A 20,520-nucleotide genomic window follows, 5' to 3' on the forward strand; every position below is an offset into this window, starting at 1 on the left:
ACACGGACCCTGCACCTGCAACGTGATGACAAGTCCTCAGGGTAGCTCTAGTTCTTCGTCCTCTCATGGTGGCAGTCTGGACGCAGGTAGAAGTGGTATTACAAGACAGGACGGACCGGGGCTAGCTGGTTAGCATGCTCATTTTAGTAGATATCTCTGAAACACAATACATAGATGTCTTTGACATAACGTCAACACTGTAACCTCTTCACATTCTGTCTAGCGGTGAGGTTGCAGCTTGCAACCATTTGAAACTTCTCCCATGTGCAAGGCGTGCAGGAGAACAGTGGGAAAATGCGAAAACGGGAAAACTCGAATGGCCGTATCTAGAACCAGCATTTGGTTTGGCTGTTCTGGGCACCTGTAGAAACATGGCGGCCGTCACGTGATGCCATTGGGCCAATAAAGACTTTTTCCCATAGACCTGCATTGGGAAAGAGACGTCTGTAACTCAGTGGATACTTTTTTTCTTTCTCCGTTCATGTGAATGAGACCCAGACCGAGGCTGGAGCGCAAGCCGTGACGACCGCGTGACGTTGGGACCCCGTGACCGAGTCATGTGACTGAGCGGACGCTACTGTGCATGTTCCATGTGTCCAAGATCCGGGTACTTTTCCAGACGGAAGTCGCTTCATGCGCCACTGAGCAACTTTCGAAAGAATGAACGGGGCCCCGCCTCCAACGCTGTATCCAGTTCTCTCAATACATCCATGATGTAGATATAAACGACTCATTCTAAGGTAACAAAAACACAACGATTCTTATATTCAAGTGATTATACACTAAAGAATAGATACTTATTGATATATTCCATTTCTGTCAATAAATCCACTGATGGTTACACACTGTTCCTTTTAAGTAAAGTTCGTTCTGGCCAGATCTTACACATTTCCCCTTTAAAGATAATTCTCACTTTTCACATTTCCTAAGCTCAAACATCTGTCTCACCGCTAAATTTGTATAAATCCTTGCACAACATTTCACGCATCACAAAAGAGAGGGCGAATCAAGCTGAATGATTGCAGATGGAGAATAAAAGACGGCACAAGATTTTTTCCAGTCCCCATCTGGTTGCCTTTCGAGAGCGTCTCTTAAAGTGTCTTTTAAAAAAGGTGATTTGTCTGTGGGTCTGCAACGATGTGACCATGTCAGCGGGTCATCTGTTGATCCTGTCACATGTGAAACGGTCCCATGAAATGGGGTTTGTGTACACCTGTGGAGCCCCCAAAAAACTCCACCCTAAACAGATTTAAAAAACACATGTAAACACATGCTCGAATCCACACACACATATGGTCCTCATCTTCTTTCTTTATCATCCTAAAGGTAATTGATAAGACGGTCTGTTTATAGTCATCTGACACATCGCTCTGAAGAAAAAAAAAACTGACTCAAGGGACCAAAAAAGATCAAATGCAGAACTGTCTTATGGGACAAAACTATCAAAGGTCCCTCAGTATGGTCAAGTAATTATCTGTTAAAGCATCTCTTAAAGCCACCCCCATGGTTCTCTCAACATGCCCTTCATAACAGAGGTATATTGAGGATTTACTGCTTGCAGATGGCCGATGAGGGACTAGGGCAGGAGCTCCAGCGCTGTGCCTATGCACTCACTTTATAAAAGCCCAAATCAAGGGCTCTGTGGGAATACAATGGGGGAGGAAGCAGGGCCCTTAAGACGCTATAAATCCGTACAATGAAACTTCTAAGTCGTGCCCTCTGCCAGGTGCTGCGAGCATGCGGACCCCGGGGGAGGAAATGGCACGCGCTGCAATCATTATGATCAGGGAATGCTTTTTGCATGTCTGTGCTGTTGTCTGTGCTGTTGTCTCCACTACGGGGGGGATGCAACGGACATCGAATAGCAGAGTCTGTATCATTCATTCAGTCTGTCTCTCCGTCTGTCGGCCTGTCAGTCAGATCATCGGTCAGTCATGCCATCCGATCATTTGGTCAGGCAATTTAGTAGCTAAAGCCAAAGAGGACAAAGCCTACAAATGTCTGATGCCAAATAAGAAAAGCAAGCATGATTTTTTTTCTGGTCAGTATCAGGTAAGAAGTGCAATGAAACAGTTTTCCTGGCACACTGAAAAACAAAATGCTGCCGTAGAGTTAAACTGGGATTATCAGTCTTAAAATGAAAACAACGAATCCTGCTCTCAAATTCTTATTGTAACACAACCAGTCGAGCTCTTGTCTGTAGGCTACAGGACCTTAAACGGAAAAGACTTAAAATAAACGCTTATTCCTTTTCTTGACAAAAGTTAGATGAGAAGATTGATACCACTTTGATGGTGTGTTGTTAGTGATATTGATGAGTAAGGACCACAGCAGCATAACCGGACCCAAGTGATATTTGCAGGTATGTTTATATGCAGTTTAATGTGCTGCATCTGAGCAGCTAATTTTTCTATCTAGCCTGCAAACTGACCAGTGCGTTTTTTTCCCTGGTGAATGTTTGGAGAACACAGGACAAGTGATTTACAGAACAAAAAAACCCCAAAACAATTTAATTTCAGTTGGACTTTAACAGTCCAGCACATAACCACCTGTAAAAAACAATCATTTCTTTTCACATGTCAGTTTTTCCCATATCAAGCTACATGTTTCCTCCATTTCCAGTCATCTCCTGGTAATATAGCATAATATTTAGCCATTGACTGTATAGAAGAAGTGGACGTAGTCCCCGCGACGTCACGTGATGTTTGTGGAGTGCAATTTTGAAGCCTCGAGAGCGCCATTTTACCCGTCTCCATCTTGGTTTTTTGTCCGTCGCCATCTTGGTTATTTGCAACCAGAAGTAGCACGAGAGTGGAGCTAAGTACAACCAACCAACTTCCATGAACTGAGAACACGCTTTGAAAGGGTTAAAGTTGTAAGACGAAAACACGGACAACTCCCAGACCAGACAACGCCGTGGTAGCGACCTGTCAATCACAAGGTAGCCACGCCCTAAAGCATCCCCTGCTTTATGGTCTATTTGACTCTAAATGGAACCATAATTTACTAAATGAACATCATGCTGTATTGAAGAAGACTTGAAACTAGTGATTGAGACCATAAACTCATGTTTACAATGTTTACTGAGGTAATAAATCAAGTGAGAAGTAGGCTCATTTTCTCATAGACTTCTATACAATCAGACTTCTTTTTGCAACCAGAGGAGTCGCCCCCTGCTGGCTGTTAGAAAGAATGACAGTTTAAGGCACTTCTGCTTTTGCTTCACTTCTCAGAGTTGCCCCACCGTATTTAACGTGCAGACATGAGCGTAGTATCGATCTTCTCATCTAACACTTGGCAAGATTACAAATAGAAGAAATGCAGCTCAGTGCTTTACAAAAATATTAAAATGTGCAAATGTTGGCCTACAAAACTCAAGCAGATAATCAAGCAATCATTGTTGAAGCATGCATGATTTATTTTTTTCACTTTTACAACTGAAATATTATGAACGAAATATAATACAATAATGCAAAATGCTTTAATTCGACAAAATATCGACATAATTGCATTGCTGCGTGCAGGTTCTGTATTCTGTTGATGAAGGTCTTTCAACAGATGCCAATAGATTTGGAATCTCCATTTGTTGTCATACACTATCATGGATATTCCACTGCTTTAGTTAGTCTCCCTGCTTGACTGCTGCTTCGGTGGAAACTATGGCCCGGAGTCATCTCTCCACTGTGTCAAAGGGTACGGCGTCGTCAGAGGAAGACTAAGGTAAGGAGGAGAGGGTGCCAGGAAAAAGGGGCGTGACTGCATCTGTAAATAGTGGGGCTATTTTGGTCTTGCCACGGCTGTACATGGGAGCACCGCCTAGGCCTGCCTTCTGTCACTATGGGGATTGGGCGCTTCATAACTTTGCCGGATGGAAAAAGTCTGGAGGACTGGCAGGTGGTACAGCGTGGCACAGCTCCCATGGCGAGGAGCTGTTTCACTCATAACTACCTACCACTAACAATACTCACCGGAAAACACACAGGCCTCTGCTTGTACTTGGCATATCAGCAGCGTGTTGCATTTTCATCCTGCTGAAGTACAGTGGTAGGTTTGTTTGGATTTCCCTTTGCAACAAACGTGGAAGCCCAAATACCAACTGCTGATTGATTTAAGTGCCCTCTTTGCTGGCAATCGCATAGGAAAAATGGTAAGATGTAAAACACCCAGTACTTACAGCTACTTTGCAATGATTTGAATGGTAATAAAGTAAAACAAATAAATAAAATAAACAGTTGTTTGGTGCACAAAAATATACTGATACACTATATTTTTGTGCACCAAAAAAAAGAAAGCAAGGAAAAAACAATATCTTTCCTACTCTTGTCAATGTCCAACTGTCTCCATTTCAGATTTTATTAGGGATATAGGTACCAGTTGGAACAGTCAGAGGTTTACTAAGGTCAAGCCATATAACACAAGAAAATCACACAGCCAAGTTAAAGTAAAGGCCTTAAAACTAAAGCATAGCCATATGGGCCATACATGGAACAGTCAAAGAATGCTTTTAGAGGAAAAATACTGAATCCATTAACAACTGATTCACTATTTGTTCTAACAAAATGCATTATCTAAGATAGATAGAACTAGTTAAGTTTCTGCAAATAATTTAACTCCAAACAGTAAAACATTTTTAAAAAATAATATAAAAAGACTCACAAAATCAGTAAAGTACCAAAATAATTGAGATCTTGAGGTTATGTATGGTCACCATTATACCATTTATTAATTCATTGTTGAGAACACATTAAATGCACTTAAAACACATTTCATTTTTTCATAAATATTTCATATTAAAGAGAAATATGTTTCACCTTGTGCCTACACAGAAAAGCATTATAGAGTTGCAACGATCTTGTAGCCAAGAAAGAGAGTAAGGCACAAAATAGAAACCTTATTCATACAGTTTAGTCATGCTATTATACTATATGTCCAAAAATGTATTAGGAAGCTATATTGTTAAGCTACTGTCAGCTAAATGATCCCCGACGTTAGTACGATGTGCATGCTCCAAAAGACAGATAACATGGAAGAAAAGACTGTTTATGACACGACAGTGGAAATCAATCTACAATATTTGGTCTGGAAGCAAGGAAACCTGCTCTGTTTCGTTTCTACGGTAAAGTGCATAATGTTTTTGTTGTTTTTTTTTGTGTACGGGGAACCGCTCTACGCTAAAGTCTCCGACAGAAAAAAGGAAACTTGGACAATAATTTCACCAAAGATAAAATCCTTTGGTTTACTCACATCAATTATTGCCAGCTGTAAGTTAACAGTCCTGCCAACTCCTCAGTGGAATCACCCAAATGACGAGTAAAACTGAGCCTGCCACATACTTAGATTTTCCCTGTGCCTATTTACATGCAAACCTGCAGTGCAAAGAAGTAGCAGACAACTATATATCCAGGAGTATTCTCATCTAAAATTCAGCAGGTAAGCATACCGTTGTTCAACTATCTCATAGCTGGGGGAGAAGAAACCTGCCTTTATAAGCCCCTGCAACCAGGAACTGTTGTCATAGGATATGTTCTATATATTTCTCTGATTGTCTGTGCATCATTATGTCATGGATTTGGGGAAGGACGGGCTGGAAGACCGGGGCAGGATGATAAAAAAAACATAGGCACTAAGGTGAAAAGCATAACGCAGGAAGGGGAGTAGAAATGGTACAAATCATATGAGGAGAAGACAACATGGAACAAAAGGGAAAAGCTAACTGCATGATATAAGCATAAGGCATACAGAAGTACATTTTCAAATACATGTTTTATACAAAAAGAATATCATACAATAACATTCAGTATAAATGAACAATGAGATAATAATAATGAGGAAGCGAGAAAAAAATACAATTCTAATCTATTCACATACTCCCTACATATTTTCCAGCCTTTTATTCTGTTTCCCTGTAAACAAAATCATTGAAATGATACAAAAACGCTCATATAAAAACTTCCACTACGGGTTACAATGAACCATTTTGCATGTGTGTCACTACTGCTGCTGTCAATATCACTGCTGTAAGGCACCAATTCGGTTGTTGCGGACTGACTGCACAAACAAATGGACCGACGTGATGAAGCATGACACTTATTGTCCCATTAGCTTGTCCGTGCATTAAACATACGGATCACACTCGAAAATGAAGATTGTCACGATGTCAACGATAGGTGATTCAGTCTCATTGAGCTGTTTGGTCCACTAGAGAACATCTGCTGTGAATTAAGGCAAGTGTAGTCGTATACTTTGCCCCCTGATATCACTTCCTTTTTTTTGTAAATATAACATTCATCTGTTTATTCAAATGGAGCTTGCCAGTGATTGTCAATGTGAATCTGCAGCGAGTCTTTTGAGTTCGGGAGGAGCTGATGGCGATGATGGTCCGGTGGGAGATCCTGGTCAAAGCTTTATTCTTCATCGTCTGGATCTCGAAGGTGTTTTTGTCCTCTTTTTGTTGATGATGCTGCTGTGTGTGTGTGTGTGTGTGTGTGTGTGTGTGTGAGGGTGTGTGTGCGTGTGTGTGTGTGTGTGCGCTGCTGCAGAAGACTTCTGGACGTCTATGCATGAGTGTGCACGGAAATGCTGGAGAGGTCGTTCCTGATGATCTCGTTAACTGTGGAAAGAAAAGAGAAGTTGCGGATCATTATTAACTAGTCACACTGAATGGCAATTCATCAGATCATTAAACCACTATCACATTTAATTAATAGAGGTAGACGGTGGAGAGACAAGGCATTGTGATAGGAAGGTTGGCAGTTTAAATCCCTGCCAAGAATGGATTTTCCAACCAGGCAAAGTGATGCCTCAGAACTCCAGGGTGCCAGAGAGGTCCTGGCTTTCTGTGTGTACGATGGCGTGTGCTGAACTAGCCACAGATTTTACACATTACCATCAGTTAGTAGTACTGTTAGAACACTGTGACTGTGATGGTAGCTTTCTAAAGCTATCATAATTCTGAAAGGTTAGTCAGTTTTGGCTTAAAGCTACGGGGGCGGTAATGTTGAGAAAATAGCAAGAGAACGCTCGATTTGAAAAATTATCCAACCGAAAAACAACAAAAAATGTTTTTGAAGAACACTTCCAACCTCAGATTTAAGACTTTATAACAGAAAGCCTGTGTTGGGGTGTGGAGTTTGAAAGAAGTAGGCGTTTGCCAGAAAAGGGGTTTTTGGTCTGTGCGTAAAGGTCAGGAAATATTGGCCTACGTTGCTCAAATTTGACAAATCTTTCTTTCTAGAAGTAACATATTGAATCACTGGATTACCTTTAATTCAGTGATTATAATAATTACATTTTTTTTAGGAATATGCACCACAAGAGTTAAATAAATGACAAGACAAGATATGTATGTTGCATATTCTTAAATGAATGTCATCAATCAAATTACTAAATAGGAAATCTGGGGGAAGGTTGTATTGTAGTGTCGAAAAACTGCTCATATTGCACAGTGGGATTGGGAGGTGTGTGTGTGGGGGGGATTTACAGGGTCCCAGCAGCAAAATGTAGCCCTGGGCCCCTGTAGCAGTAAAATCCTGCCATGAACCCCGGCAGTGCTGGGAGAAGAAGTGTACATCTAATGCTTCTGTTTGTCACACGATAAATGTGAGTCATGTCTTATTTGAAGTGTTGTGTTCAAATTTGCTTCAATCTAAATATGACATTTATTTTTCCAAACAGAGAATACTTGAAACTATTTTGTGCTTGTCACATGAGGCATTGCTGCACTGAATACTTGGCATAGATGTGGTCGAGTTGAAAAATACTGGATATCAAGTAGCTGCAATCCAAACATATCCCTGTCGTTATCAGCCTTCTAAAACCTCTATCGGCCCCGTACACACATCTGTGTTTTGAAGTCATCGTCTTGTCTTTCCTGCACTAGTTCCTGTGCCCGCGCCTTTCCCACAGTCGGGCAGACACACATCAGTCCTCCCGCCCTTATCTGCTCTGTGTTCTTTGGCAAAACGGAGGGAAGTGACTGCGAAGATGGCGAGGACCCCCCGAGCCCTGTGTGGCTCAACGCAAACAACAAGCTCCTCAGTCGTAAAGCTCGCTGGTGATAAAGTGGGCTGATGTAGACAGAGAGACAGAGAGAGAGAGAGAGCGAGAGAGAGAGAGAGAGAGAGAGAGAGAAAGTCTGGTGAAACCAGCATCCGCAGTACGGAGCCGAGACAGGAAGTCCACCCACTCTGAGGCCTGCAGTTTGTTATCGCTAGATACTGGTTGGTGAACGGCGAAGCATCTGCACTGATCAAGACGAAAACATCACAGAGAGAAAACAAGACAGAGCTTTTAAATACCATTTCAATGCTGTGAATTGTTATCAGTATAATGTCATATTAAACAGCTACGGTGCTGATAAAAATGAAAATAATGTACTTTTTTCTTGTGTAACAATGGTACGAAGGCTGGAGACAGAAATAAATAAAAAAATAATGCGTCACCGATTGCAGTATTTTAAATAAGTAGGCCACACACCTATAACAGCATGCCCTGCTTTGTATACGCAGTCCAACGCCCACCTATCCACACACACACAAACACACACAACAGACTGGTTGGGACTCCCCTCCCTAAACAGGAGGAACTCCCATTGGAAAAACCCCACCTGTGCCAACACTGCTGGCTGTTTTCAACTCTATTCCACTCCGGGCTAAACAAGCATTTACACGCTGGGGTTTATTTTTAGCTCTGCCATCGCAGGACACACAGTGTCATAAACACAGGTAACAATCAGATGATCAAACTTTAATGTCGTTGCTCTTCTTTGTCTGCCGAGGTGAGGAAACAGCTCCAGGTAATTTTTGATGAAGAGGAAGGGAAAACCCAACAGCTCGGTGGCAAAAAGCCACAAATGTATCTTTTATTTTTTCTCAGAGGGAAAGCAGCGGCTTCCTCTCTTCTTTTCAGTCACAGTAAAAAAACAAAAGAATAGTGACGTCTCCTCCGCCCACATGTCAACTGCTGTGTTATTTGGCTGCGCGTCGTCAACTAATATTTTCCATTGGCATGCCCGCTGATGTTCCATTCTGAAGAAACGAGTGATAAAGAGAGAACAAAGGTAAAACTCTGGCCACTGTGTTTTCATCTATGTACTTGTTGTCAGCAATGTGAGAATCTCAGAAACAGGATGTGGCCAACAGTTACGCCACAAGGCAACACCAAGCTGCTATTTATAGCTGTTTAACGGGGTAGCTCGTGGCTCCATTTAGTTGCAACAACTTCTGGGAAATGATGATACCTGAATGACAGATAAACAGGTAATGACTGTGAAGAGAGAGAGACGTGTGCACATGCTGTTTCAAACCAGTCACATTGTTTTTGGCGACAGCTCTTCAAATGCATTTAGTTTAATTTAATAAAACTATTTGGTTTATTCAATCCATTTTATTTAATCTAAATGCTTTGATTAGGTTTTTACAAAGAAAATCCCCGATGCTGACAAAAACCACAGATCTGCCAGTTCATATTTTTCTGTTTTTCCTTTTCAGTCAAACTCCCACATGACGGCTCGTCTTTTTGAGTCTGTCTCACCTTCCATGAAGTGACTAGATAAACTACAAATATGCAGCATAAGAGAAGGCAGTAAGACATGCTGAGGAACATTTTGTCCAGAGTGGAATTTGGCTCCAAAAATTCAACCCCTTGCACAATATGGACAGGCATCTCCTCTGTAAACTAGGCCTTGTAAAGCTGGTTGCAGCGTTAAAAAACATGCCAGATGATTAGTTTTCCATTTTCCTGCTCTCTATATGCTATTGTAAAAGAAAGAATGCTAGGTTATGTTACACAATAACGTGTTTGTTGTCAGATACGTACATAAATTAACTCTCTGTGGCCTGGCATCCCTCTCAGCAGCATTGGAAACTTATTTTCTTTTTCTTTTTTTCCAGTTGCCCAGGTTAATAATGGAAAGCTGTAACTGGGAGGACACCCTCTCATGAATAAACAAAAACAGGCGGAAAATTGAACTCCAAATATTCCCCCGCTGTAAAAAGACTGCTAGTCCTGGTTAAACAGAGTGACATCCTTTATTAGCAGCAGTGCCAGCGCAATCAGTGAACCGCAGCCCGGACCTGTCAGGACCTATAGTCGGGGCCGGGCGGCGGCTAGGAGATCTATTTCAGGCAGGTGTGAGAGTGACACAAAAATATGACTGTGCTTTACTCCGATGCCAGCCGTGTTGAACAGTTCAATGGACAATTCAGCTCCTTTGTGAAGGCTCACCAGTGTTTCTTGGCAGCGACTTGCAGCTAAACATCCCCCACCACCCCCGTCTCCGTCGGGTGTGACTGCTGGCTGAATGAATGTTGACATCGCTAAAAGAATCTGTATCAACTGTGATGGGGACAGATTTTCTAGAAGTGGTGGTGGTGCTGTACCTCCATGCCCGTGTAGTGCAAACATCAACAATACAGGACAGGTCAACTTTTATAAACTGCATCATTTCACGCAGAGTGTGTGACAGGTTGTCTAAGACCAACCAGAGCAGACTAAGCAGGCTCTCAAACCAAAAATAGCACAGCTTTAAAATAGCACGAGGGGCTGCGTAGGTGTGGGCATGTTAATACAGGTACTGGTGACAACATACTATCTGAGCAAAGAAGTCCAACCGGAGTTATATTTCCATGATTTTGAAGATGACACAACACTGCACAGCAGTTAATAATACTATGAACCAGTATTTCACAACCGTGGAAATTCACCACGGTGACATTTTAGCCTCCGTTTTGACGATCCCGAGGTAAACATCAGAACAGCAGTTGCAGTAAAAGTTGAGCCAGGCTTAACTTTTATGCCAGAGACCTTTTTGTCAGGACCGTGCAAACACAGTGGTCTCATTGTAATAAATAAGGATGAATTTTTTTACATGGAAAGTATTGTATTTTAACACCCCGGTATGTAAAAACATACAGTATAAGAGAAATCTATTATTTCTGATGCTTTAAAACCCAGAAATCCTTTAATCAAGCTTGCCCCATTTTCGTGGTTATTTTTCTGTCACGGTGTTTTTTCTGGCTCTGAGAGAGGAAGATGTGGCGCCCAAAAGTTTTTCCAACCACAAAAAAAATCCGTCAATAACCACAAAACCACACCAATATGAATCACTACAGAAATGGTAAATATGGGCAGCGATTCTAAAACCAATCCAAACGAACACGTTGTGATGTACATGATGTACAAGTAAAAATACATTGTGCACATGTAAACTGGAAAAGGTATTCTCTGACTGATATAAGAAACAAGAAGTTATGATGCTGCAAATCCTATTTATCCAGTAATCCAAGCGTGGGCGTTGTGACTTCATTTGGCTACTCTGAGAGTTCGGTGTGAACCTGACCTGCACTGGGGATTTAGTTAGCATTGTTAGAGGAGAGCGCTGTGCATTGGGGTTCGATAACAGCCGGGCTTCCTCAGAGAACAGAGCATGCCCTATGGTCTGGCGAGAAGCAGAGCCTCGAGGCCTGAGAGCCGCTCGGAGGTTGCTGCCGCCGTAACGCGATCTCCTTTCGGTCAAATCAGGTTCTGGCTGGCAACGACCTGGCAGAGAGTGACTTCACCTTCCCCTGGCTTCCCTCAGCTGACTATCCAAAACACAACCTCTGAACTCGAGGTTGTAACGGAGGCTTCCTGCCAGGGATCTTCTGTTCTCACTCGGAGTCTCTCGATACCAAAGTAGCGGAGGGAGGTCACCTTCCTGAACGTCTCTCACTTTCACTGCGTGAATAAACGGCAGCTGTGTTGGGGTCAAGGACCTTCACGCTGTAGCTGAGGGGGACGTTTCCTATCCTTACTCCTGTAGCTGCACATCAGGTTTGTGAGAAAGAGGAGGCAGCTTCCTCCTATTGTGGCACTCAGCAGCGTTTGAGGAAGTAAGTCTGAGTCATAGAAGCTCTGATATATAAACACAGATAAGCAAGGTTTAGGCAACAAAACTACTTAGTTAGGCACGACAGACTCAAAGTTAAGCGTCATCTGATTCTGAACTGCTTTCATGTGATTTGGTGGGGAAACCAAACTAAAGCTCAAACTTGCTGCAGAGAGACAATTGAATTTCCTGGTACATATTACTTTTGTTTCCCCACTATATCAAATCTTCTCTCGGCCTCAGCAGAAACACTTAATGGACAATCTGCTGCCTCCTACGCACGGCTCAAACGGCTGGACGGAGAGAGAGAGGCTCAGACAACGTCACTTATCTTGTGCTGATGACCGGCAGCGTCGAAAAATAGGGAGGGGGTCAAAGGTCAGAACACACACATAAATGACACAGATGGAGAGAGGAATAAAGATGGAGAGACTGAGAAGAGAATGAGCGAAATGGAGGGAGACACAATCATTATTCCCACAGATAAACACAAATGGAAAGAGACAAAGTGTTCCACTAATGCTTCATCATGATAAAGTGCTTCATAAATTCATCCGAGCCTCGCAGGTAGACAGCTTCTAATCCATCGCGGGGATCCCTTCGGGCCTAATGATGTGATGATATGTACAGACAGCATATTTCATCCCCACAGCTAGGCTGATGTGTGAAGCCCTGGGCTTTCCCATGTGGAACCACTCAGTCTCCACAGCTGACAGAGGAGATGGGGAGAAGAAGAAGAAGGAAAAAAGAGTGAACGAGAGATAGGGGCTGCAGTCCGTTTTAAAACAAAGCCGAGTTCACCCCGAGAGCTGAGGTTTTACAACTGCCCCGCAGCAGCTGTGCGGTGCTGTGAAAACACCGCTGCAGCCGATCATCTCCTCACACTGCTGAGGTGAACGATGACGCCATGAAATGTTATGATTTAGACGTAGAGTCAAGGCTGTAATTTCCACTGGGGAAATCCTACTTTTGTCCCCTCTCACTTTTTATAGTTTCAGGTTGATTTTCTCACTAAAGTCTCTCTGAATAATGTTCTTACTGCCCAGCTGCTGTAGTCCAGATGAGAGAAGATCTGAGTTTATAAAAATGTTGACACACTTTGGCTTCTATAATTACCTCGAAGCAACAAGGTTAACGAGAAATGGAGCTACGTGATTGTTGGAGGTTGTTTGAGGCAACGTATCCTCATAAAACAGATTGTATGATATTTTACAAAAAGTTATTCTTCATATTTCGTGTGTTTTCCTACGAATGTCCAGCAACACATGTCAATTTCCACTAGATATATGCATACAGTCTTTTCAAAATAAACTTCTGTCTCCACAGGAAACAATTTGGCAAGGTTTAGGCAACAAAACTACTTAGTTAGGTTTAGATAAAGATTGTGGTTTGGGTTAAAACAACTCCGGAAGTGGCGTAAGTTAAGTACTGAAATTACGTGACAAATCAACGTTGACTTCTGGTTTCACACCGGGTACGAACATCAGTCTCCTGGGAGAAAGTCCGGTGTTTTTGTCCCACCCGTCCACCCCCACCTCCTCCTTACATGGCGTTTGTTGCTATTTATACTTCCTGGTTCACCATTACGTGAATTACATATACATTTATTTTGTGGATATTACACAAATCATAGTGCATTAACTTTTCGTAGGTACAGCTAAGAACGGTGGATGAGAACAGTCTGTTTTGGGTTGTGTGCAGCCTGAAATGAATACCTGCAGATGCCCTTGCACAGAGTCATTGAAAGTAAGAATGCAAGAAATAGTTGATGATAAATGAGAGGGAAGAAGAAGAAGAAGAAGAAGAAGAAGAAGAAGAAGAAGAAGAAGAAGAAGAAGATTGTGTGGTGGGACAGAGGAGACACAGAGGGACGAGACTGATTAAAGGAAAAACAAACAAACAGGAAATACTGTGTTGAATTGTGTCTTTGTATTTCAACTTGCTTCAACAGCACCGAGGGGGCCAGAGCAGGCATGCCAAAAGAGGAGTGATACGATCCCTCTTTTGGAGAGCTGAAGAGAAAAAGAAGAAATAAAGTACGGAGTGTAAACAGTAAGTGCTCTGATGTCACTGAAGAGATTTCCAATCAATATGTCTGCTGCTGTTTTTAGACAAGGGCTCCTGGCTCAGTTGGATGAGAGAGCTGGAGCAGCCTTGAGAAGTACCGATGACACACTCTGTCTCTCTCTGTGTGTGTGCCTCATGTGGAGAGTCAAAGTGGAGCTCTAACCTCCACCTGAGAGTCTCTGATGTGCCTCGCTATTCAGAGGACATGCGTAATATCATAGTCGTCAGCAGATAGCGGACATGTTGCCAAAGCAAATAACCCGACCCAGGAGGATTTAGGTGTCTGCCTGTAGTCCAGATTAAAATCACTCAAAAGCCGCTAAATTAACTAGAAATGCTGTGATCCAAGCTGGAGAACAATAAAACAGCAGCGTCCCAAATTAGAAATCTAAAGACAACAACTTTTACTGAAAGCCCCGCCAATGATGTGCTTATTTTGGCCACCGCGGTGCACAAGCGTCGTCTTTGATCTAGCCTGGTGTGCTGCGCCTCTCCCTATCTCACCTCACTCTGTCTCTCTTTGTGAGGCTGCCACTTCGCTCTCCTCCTCCTCCTCCTCCTCCTCCTCTCATTTCCTCCCAGGCCCAGGAGGCCGCGGGTGTGCTCACTCGAGGCCGGTCTCCGGGGAGGATGAGGGGGAGGTGTTTACATGGTTGGAGCTGCTCTCCAGTGCCCTCATCACTGACTTCTCTGTAATCATTGTGCGGTCGGTTCAGACTGTATTGCAAACAATAACAAAATGAAAAAATATATATGTTGTAACAATCCAGAAACAAATTTTGTATGAGAGACTGATATGTTTTTCTTTTCTTATCCTTTTAATAATCTTGTGACCCTTATATACTGTATAAGAGTATATGAGCCTTTGGGATCCAGACCCCCAGGTTGGGAACCACTCATACTGCCATAAATGCAGTTGCAAGGATGACGTATTTTTGTGGGCCAACCAGGAAGTTAGCATCGCCCTGGTTCCCTCGACAAAAAGCCAATGGGATTTTTCCGTTGGGTTTTGGATTAATGCAGAAAATAAACTCTGTGGCAAACAAACGTTTATGACAGTTAAGCGGTTTGTTCAGCAAGATAATCTCCACAAATTAGCACTTTTTTGATTTTTGAAGTGTAAGTGCAATTGCCAGGAACAAAAAGCTAACGTTAGGCTGTAAACAAACTATAAGTATAAACACAACGAGGCTGTAAAGGAGGACGAGTCGGCGTGATGACGTTTAGTAGTCTCATTTAACCACTTGTTGTAAAAATTCACTAAATTCACGAGTGGGATATTTACAGACATATTTTAAATCGTAGAACAAAACGTTAAAATCTCTCAAGCTTGTGTTAAACCACAGACCTTTCAGGCATCTAATTAAAAACCCCATTCAAAAAACTCACTGACTTCACGATGAGGGAAGCGGTAGTGCTAAAATGCTAACTCATTTCCAGGTTTTAGGACTCATTCCTGTAGCACTCTCTTAACATACTGTATAGCGTGTACCTTTTCAGCAGAAAAGGAAAAGGATGCCACTGGGGATATCCTCGACCAAAGAAATTCTTAGTGGACTAACACTCGATACGATTTTGACGTCTTAATGATTAGTTGATTTAATCGACAGATCTGTGAAACTGAGTTTCTTCACAAAGAATCACACAAAAGCAGCTCTTTAAATCTGGTGTTTATCAGAGATGTGCTCCTAATTACCTCAAAGCAACAAGCTTATCGAGAAATGGGGATACCTTATTACTGGAGGTTGTTTGGGGCGACGTATCCTCATACAACGATTTGTACGATAATCGAAATGATGTGCTCATAAGTTTCTACTTTCTAAAAAATACTAATGGACTAAAGAAACCTTAGTAAAATAAGACCAAACCAACCGATAGTCGACTAATGGACTAAGAGAGGGCAGCCCTAGATGCCATAGTTCCGCCCACATGGTTAGATTGACAGTGTAGATGCTCAAACGCCACATAAGCAGCAAAATGGTGCTTCCAGTGATTTTGATTACACACTTCAGTTTGATTGCGTTGAGTTGTATTTATTTAGCTGCAGTGGAAGAATAGCATAGCACAACAGTACTCAGCAATCAAAGTGTTTATGAAAAGCAAACACAAAAGTGAGAAGCTAAAGAGCTTCTGACATAAAGCGCGCATGGATGACTCGAGACTGCGAGAAATCAAAAGCTCACTTTCACACAACCAGCGAAGCATAACCGCATAAAGCAAACACCAGAGCCTGAAAATACACTGAACTGAGTGAAACGCACACATCTTTGTGATTGAGATATGAAAGGAGACAGATTAAAACTCTTTGTATGGCTCATTACCGATGGGGTTTATGGTAAAATAACTCAGCCATCTGATAAACTCGCCGTGATTGATTCAGAATTAGAAACGTATGCTCCTCGCGGAGGCGGACGCGGGCGGCTCGACATTTCCCTGGTTTTGAAAATGGCACACCGTGAAGAAATATGAGCATATTGAAACAATCATAACTTCTGTGGGTCACAGCCGCCTGAGTGCGAATTTGGCTGCGCGCTCGCACACAATACGATTTATAACTGCATCTGTGTTGGGCTTCTTTAAATCACCTGTTGCCTGTCAGTCCTTACGTGGGGTTTCACAGTTGTTTTCTTTTATTTATACGTGGAGGATCTGTGTTCTCCGTGTCCAAAAAGGTTTACCTCAGTGAGAACTTTATTGTTCACTATCCATCACACATAGATGGCCCAGGGAGGCTCCTTCCTGTTTTCAAAATGTCTGCTTGCTGGTGTGTATTTGCACACCGTGACCTCTGGTTAACCTGTCTGTTTTGCCATCCAAACATTAGCTCTGCTGGCTGCCATCTGCTAAGAAGAAGAACTACTGCACACTGGACACTCCAGTGCAGCTTTGGAAAGCATGCTCTGATGAAAGTAACATTTCCACTGATCCAGCATCAGACGAGCTGGACCCTAAAGTCACAGAAAGGGCATTACATCATATACTAAAGGTAACTAAATCTTAAAAAGCTCCTGCCGCGCACAAGGACACGGCCTCTCTCTTTTCAACATCCCCGCTGAGCTCCAGCGCTCTGTACTGAAGCAGAGTGTGATCTGATTAACACTCTGTCTGCTGACCCCGAGAGCTGCCCTACAACTTTAAATCCTCTGCGCCTGCGGGGGATTCAAAGACACAGAGGAGGAGGTCGCCTCGGGGCACATCGTGGACTTATTCAAGTAGACCGGTCTGGAGGCAGGACAGAGACGATCTTGGCAACTTATCTCCTTTCCATCGACCTCGACTTTGATATTTCATAGACACACAAACTCTCATCCATCTGGAAACTGTAGAGTTTTCGAGCAACTCAGGGCTGTTTCACAGTCGGAGATGAAGAGCGGGCTACTCTTCTAGGGATAGCAGGTGAGACAAGACACGTTTGCCGTCACCTGTAAATCACAGAACCACATTTTCACCTGCTGCTTCTGTTCGTGCTTATTTCAAATCATATACAGATTTAACAGTTGCTGGGGCTTAAGGAGTGAACCTGCCACTTCAAAATACCATCACGGAAACAAGAGCCTGTTATTTGACTCAGTAAATCAAAGTGATTTAATTAAAATGTACATGACATTTTCATTCACACAGTGTTTAAGGGGCGAGCTTTCCAACTCAAGCTCCCTGCGGATTTGATGTGACTGATTTACAACATGAACAGAGAGAATTGTCTTCTAGTATTAGAAGGTCCAATGAATTTGAGGAGTAAGTTGTCAATTTGAGCATTTAAAAACATGATACCACTTCAGAATAAGGCACCTTTTATAAAGTGTTTAAAAGTTGTAATTAATGGCCATATTAATGGTGATTAAATAACTCACAAATGCTTTTTTGATCACTTATAAGCAATTAAAAAATACCAAACACCCTGAAAGTTGTTGTTATTAATAACTTTAACGCATTAGTAAATGATTTATTAAGAATTATTAACACTATATAAACACTTTATAAAGGGTACCTTATTAAAAAAAACAAAAAAGCCTTAGATGGGAACACTTAACTTTACCTCCCTACATTTAGCATTAATAATCAGCATATTTATAATTAATAAATTGTTTACAACACACTATAATGTAACTAGAAGTATTTATAAGGGCATTTTAAATGTTTATTTATGTGCTTATCAACAATTATAACTATGGAGCATTTGGTGGGTGACACGTGATTACACACATCCTTACAATGTGTTATAAAACATTTACTAACTGTTTAAACACATGTACGAATCATTCAAAGGCGAGTTTTAAAACGGTTTATAAATGTGTTCAGAGGATTAAGTTTGACGGCAAATTCGTAACACAAGTTCCACTTGCTAGATTTATTACTGGAGCTTTTAGCTGCGTCTTACAGCATTCATCAGGGGAGGAAGTTTTTCTCGGTTGTCATGAGAGTAATGAAAAAGTATCTATATCTAAATACTTCATTAATAAAGATAATACATATAATTTATAATACAGTAAGTATGTCATATGTTTATGCTTTGTCATCATATGTTATTGTTCGTGACAAATAAATAAACACTTGACATGTCTTTCTATCTGCTCATACAACTATATTAAAGTGTGTTATAAACATTACCTTTTTATATATACTGCTTTTGACTGCTAAATAAGGGATGTGGGGTTTAGGAGCTTGGTTAAAACAAAGTGCACAGCAGTTAGTTAAAAGCCCCTCGGCCTTCCTCGAGCTAAAGATCTTAATGGTGAGGTTTGCGTAGCGCCACTGTGGCCTTTCATCGGTTAATCTCTCGATGCTTCACACTATAAAAAAAGGCTTACCGAGCGTGAAAGGATTTCCCTGTTTGTTAGCACGTTGTTTTTGAGAGGAACGGAGCTCAGCCGAGTACGATCAGGAGAGTCGGGGGACCCGTTGAGGTTTATAACTGCCATGGGTCATATGTCGACAGTAGGACACTTACAGTTCAGCGGTTATGATCATTCCCTCCCCTGAAGTATAAACCCCTTCACCCACCGCTCGGTAAGTCTCTGCACTGCGAGCGGCCGCTGGTGGGGAGAGGGAAGAAAATGTGATCTTTAACTTTGGCTGGTGTTTATCTTTCTTTGACTTTTAGGGTTTTGTTTTTTTTAACAGTTTTAGCTGTGAAAGGAGCACGAACTGTCTCTCTGTGTGTGTGTGTGTGAAGAACAGGGGCAGCTGGAGAAGCTGCCAGGGAAAATCACTGAGATCGCATGCTACTTTCTTCCACCTCACATTTTCCCCTCTTTCTCTTAGTCTGTCTGTGTGTCTCCTTTATTCCAATGGCTGACCTGATTCTTCTCATGCTTGCTGAATATTCCTGGATGTGAGGACATGATGAGAATCTCCTGACCCCAAAATCTCAAAACACTAAAATACGTCTCGTGACTCACGGCTGTCCCTCCACTTCAGGCCCATAAGCCACGACAGAACAGATCTCACATTCAAAAATAACACATAGATTCTCTCTTGAAGTGTTGAGATGGATTGAGGAAGTCATGATTATAATCGTTTTAGACAAATTCATTATTTTGACAGTTGCTTTTTATGTTAATCTTCCTGTGTTTAGAGTGATTCGTCAACGGACTATAACACTAAAACAGGGGACATTTGGTTTATAGTCTTGTGACGGATTCTACCGGGACTCCCACTCTTTCAAAGTTTATATCTGCGTCTGTATTATTCACTTTCCATCTCCTCCTCTCTTTCTCTCTCTCTCTCTCTTCATGACCGGCTCTCCCACCCTCTTCTTTCTGAGGTATATCTGCACATGGAGGAGACGCCGAACTCTGCCAAGAGTTGCAAAACCCAACGGCTTTCCCCATCCCCACCGGCTGGATCAGACTTCTCTGTTGACATCCGTCGCTACAGGATACTATTTCACTGAGCTAACAGATTTCAGATGGGGAGCTGTTATTAAGTGGTCTGGGACGGAGACCTGCTCCTGTTTACTGATGCCGCAGGTATTTACATCCCCTAAATACAAAACCAAAAACACTGGAACTGTCGGGGGGGCGGAGGGGTATTATGTTGAAATGGAGAATCTCATCTTCGAGCCACATTCAACTGTCCGTGACTGCTTTAAAGTGTCCTTAAGAAAGACGCCCCACGAGCTCCAGAGATGTTTTCCAGAAGCCTGATCCTGACCCCTGACCTCCCTGCGGAGAATCAACAAATAAAAATGTGTCTTTCTGCAAATAAATCCCGCTTGTTTGGTGTTTATGTTCCCTGGACTGTATGAGTTTTCCATGTGCTCATATCATTATTAATGCCAGCAGGAAATATCCAAGATTCAAGGCAAATTTATGGTTTCTGTGACTGCGTAGTGTTTGTGGTATTGGCAGCAATATCAGTTCATCTCCACAGAGGAACAGTGTTTTATGGTAAATGTAGTAGTGGCGAAATATTTGCGCAGATTACAGAATGTTCTTTTTAATCACAAACAAACCAACATATCATCCAATCATAAATCCGACATGACCAAAGGGACTTGAGTTCTGCACACGAGACAGAGACCTTTTGATTTCTGAGCACCTGATGCAGAAAAACAGTGTTTGGATCGGCACAGGTAGCGACCTGAC

General features: G+C 42.2%; 1 protein-coding gene and 1 long non-coding RNA gene across 2 annotated transcripts in view; both read right to left on the reverse strand.

Moving 5' to 3' along the window:
* Positions 1 to 2,976, reverse strand: part of LOC119496857 — a 28,317-nt gene extending 25,341 nt beyond the window's left edge. The window contains exon 1 of the long non-coding RNA XR_005208830.1: positions 2,833 to 2,976. This is a non-coding gene — a long non-coding RNA (uncharacterized LOC119496857). The remainder of the gene's footprint in view (positions 1 to 2,832) is intronic.
* Positions 2,977 to 4,699: 1,723 nt separating this feature from the next.
* LOC119497518 (nuclear factor of activated T-cells, cytoplasmic 1-like) overlaps positions 4,700 to 20,520 on the reverse strand; it is a 66,151-nt gene continuing 50,330 nt past the window's right edge. Inside the window, exon 10 of the mRNA XM_037785686.1 lies at positions 4,700 to 6,610. Within this exon, the coding sequence (XP_037641614.1) occupies positions 6,555 to 6,610 (56 nt within the window). The 3' untranslated portion in view covers positions 4,700 to 6,554. The remainder of the gene's footprint in view (positions 6,611 to 20,520) is intronic.

This window comes from Sebastes umbrosus, chromosome 11 (assembly GCF_015220745.1).
Source record: "Sebastes umbrosus isolate fSebUmb1 chromosome 11, fSebUmb1.pri, whole genome shotgun sequence".
In the NCBI taxonomy this organism is placed as follows: Eukaryota; Metazoa; Chordata; class Actinopteri; order Perciformes; family Sebastidae; genus Sebastes; species Sebastes umbrosus.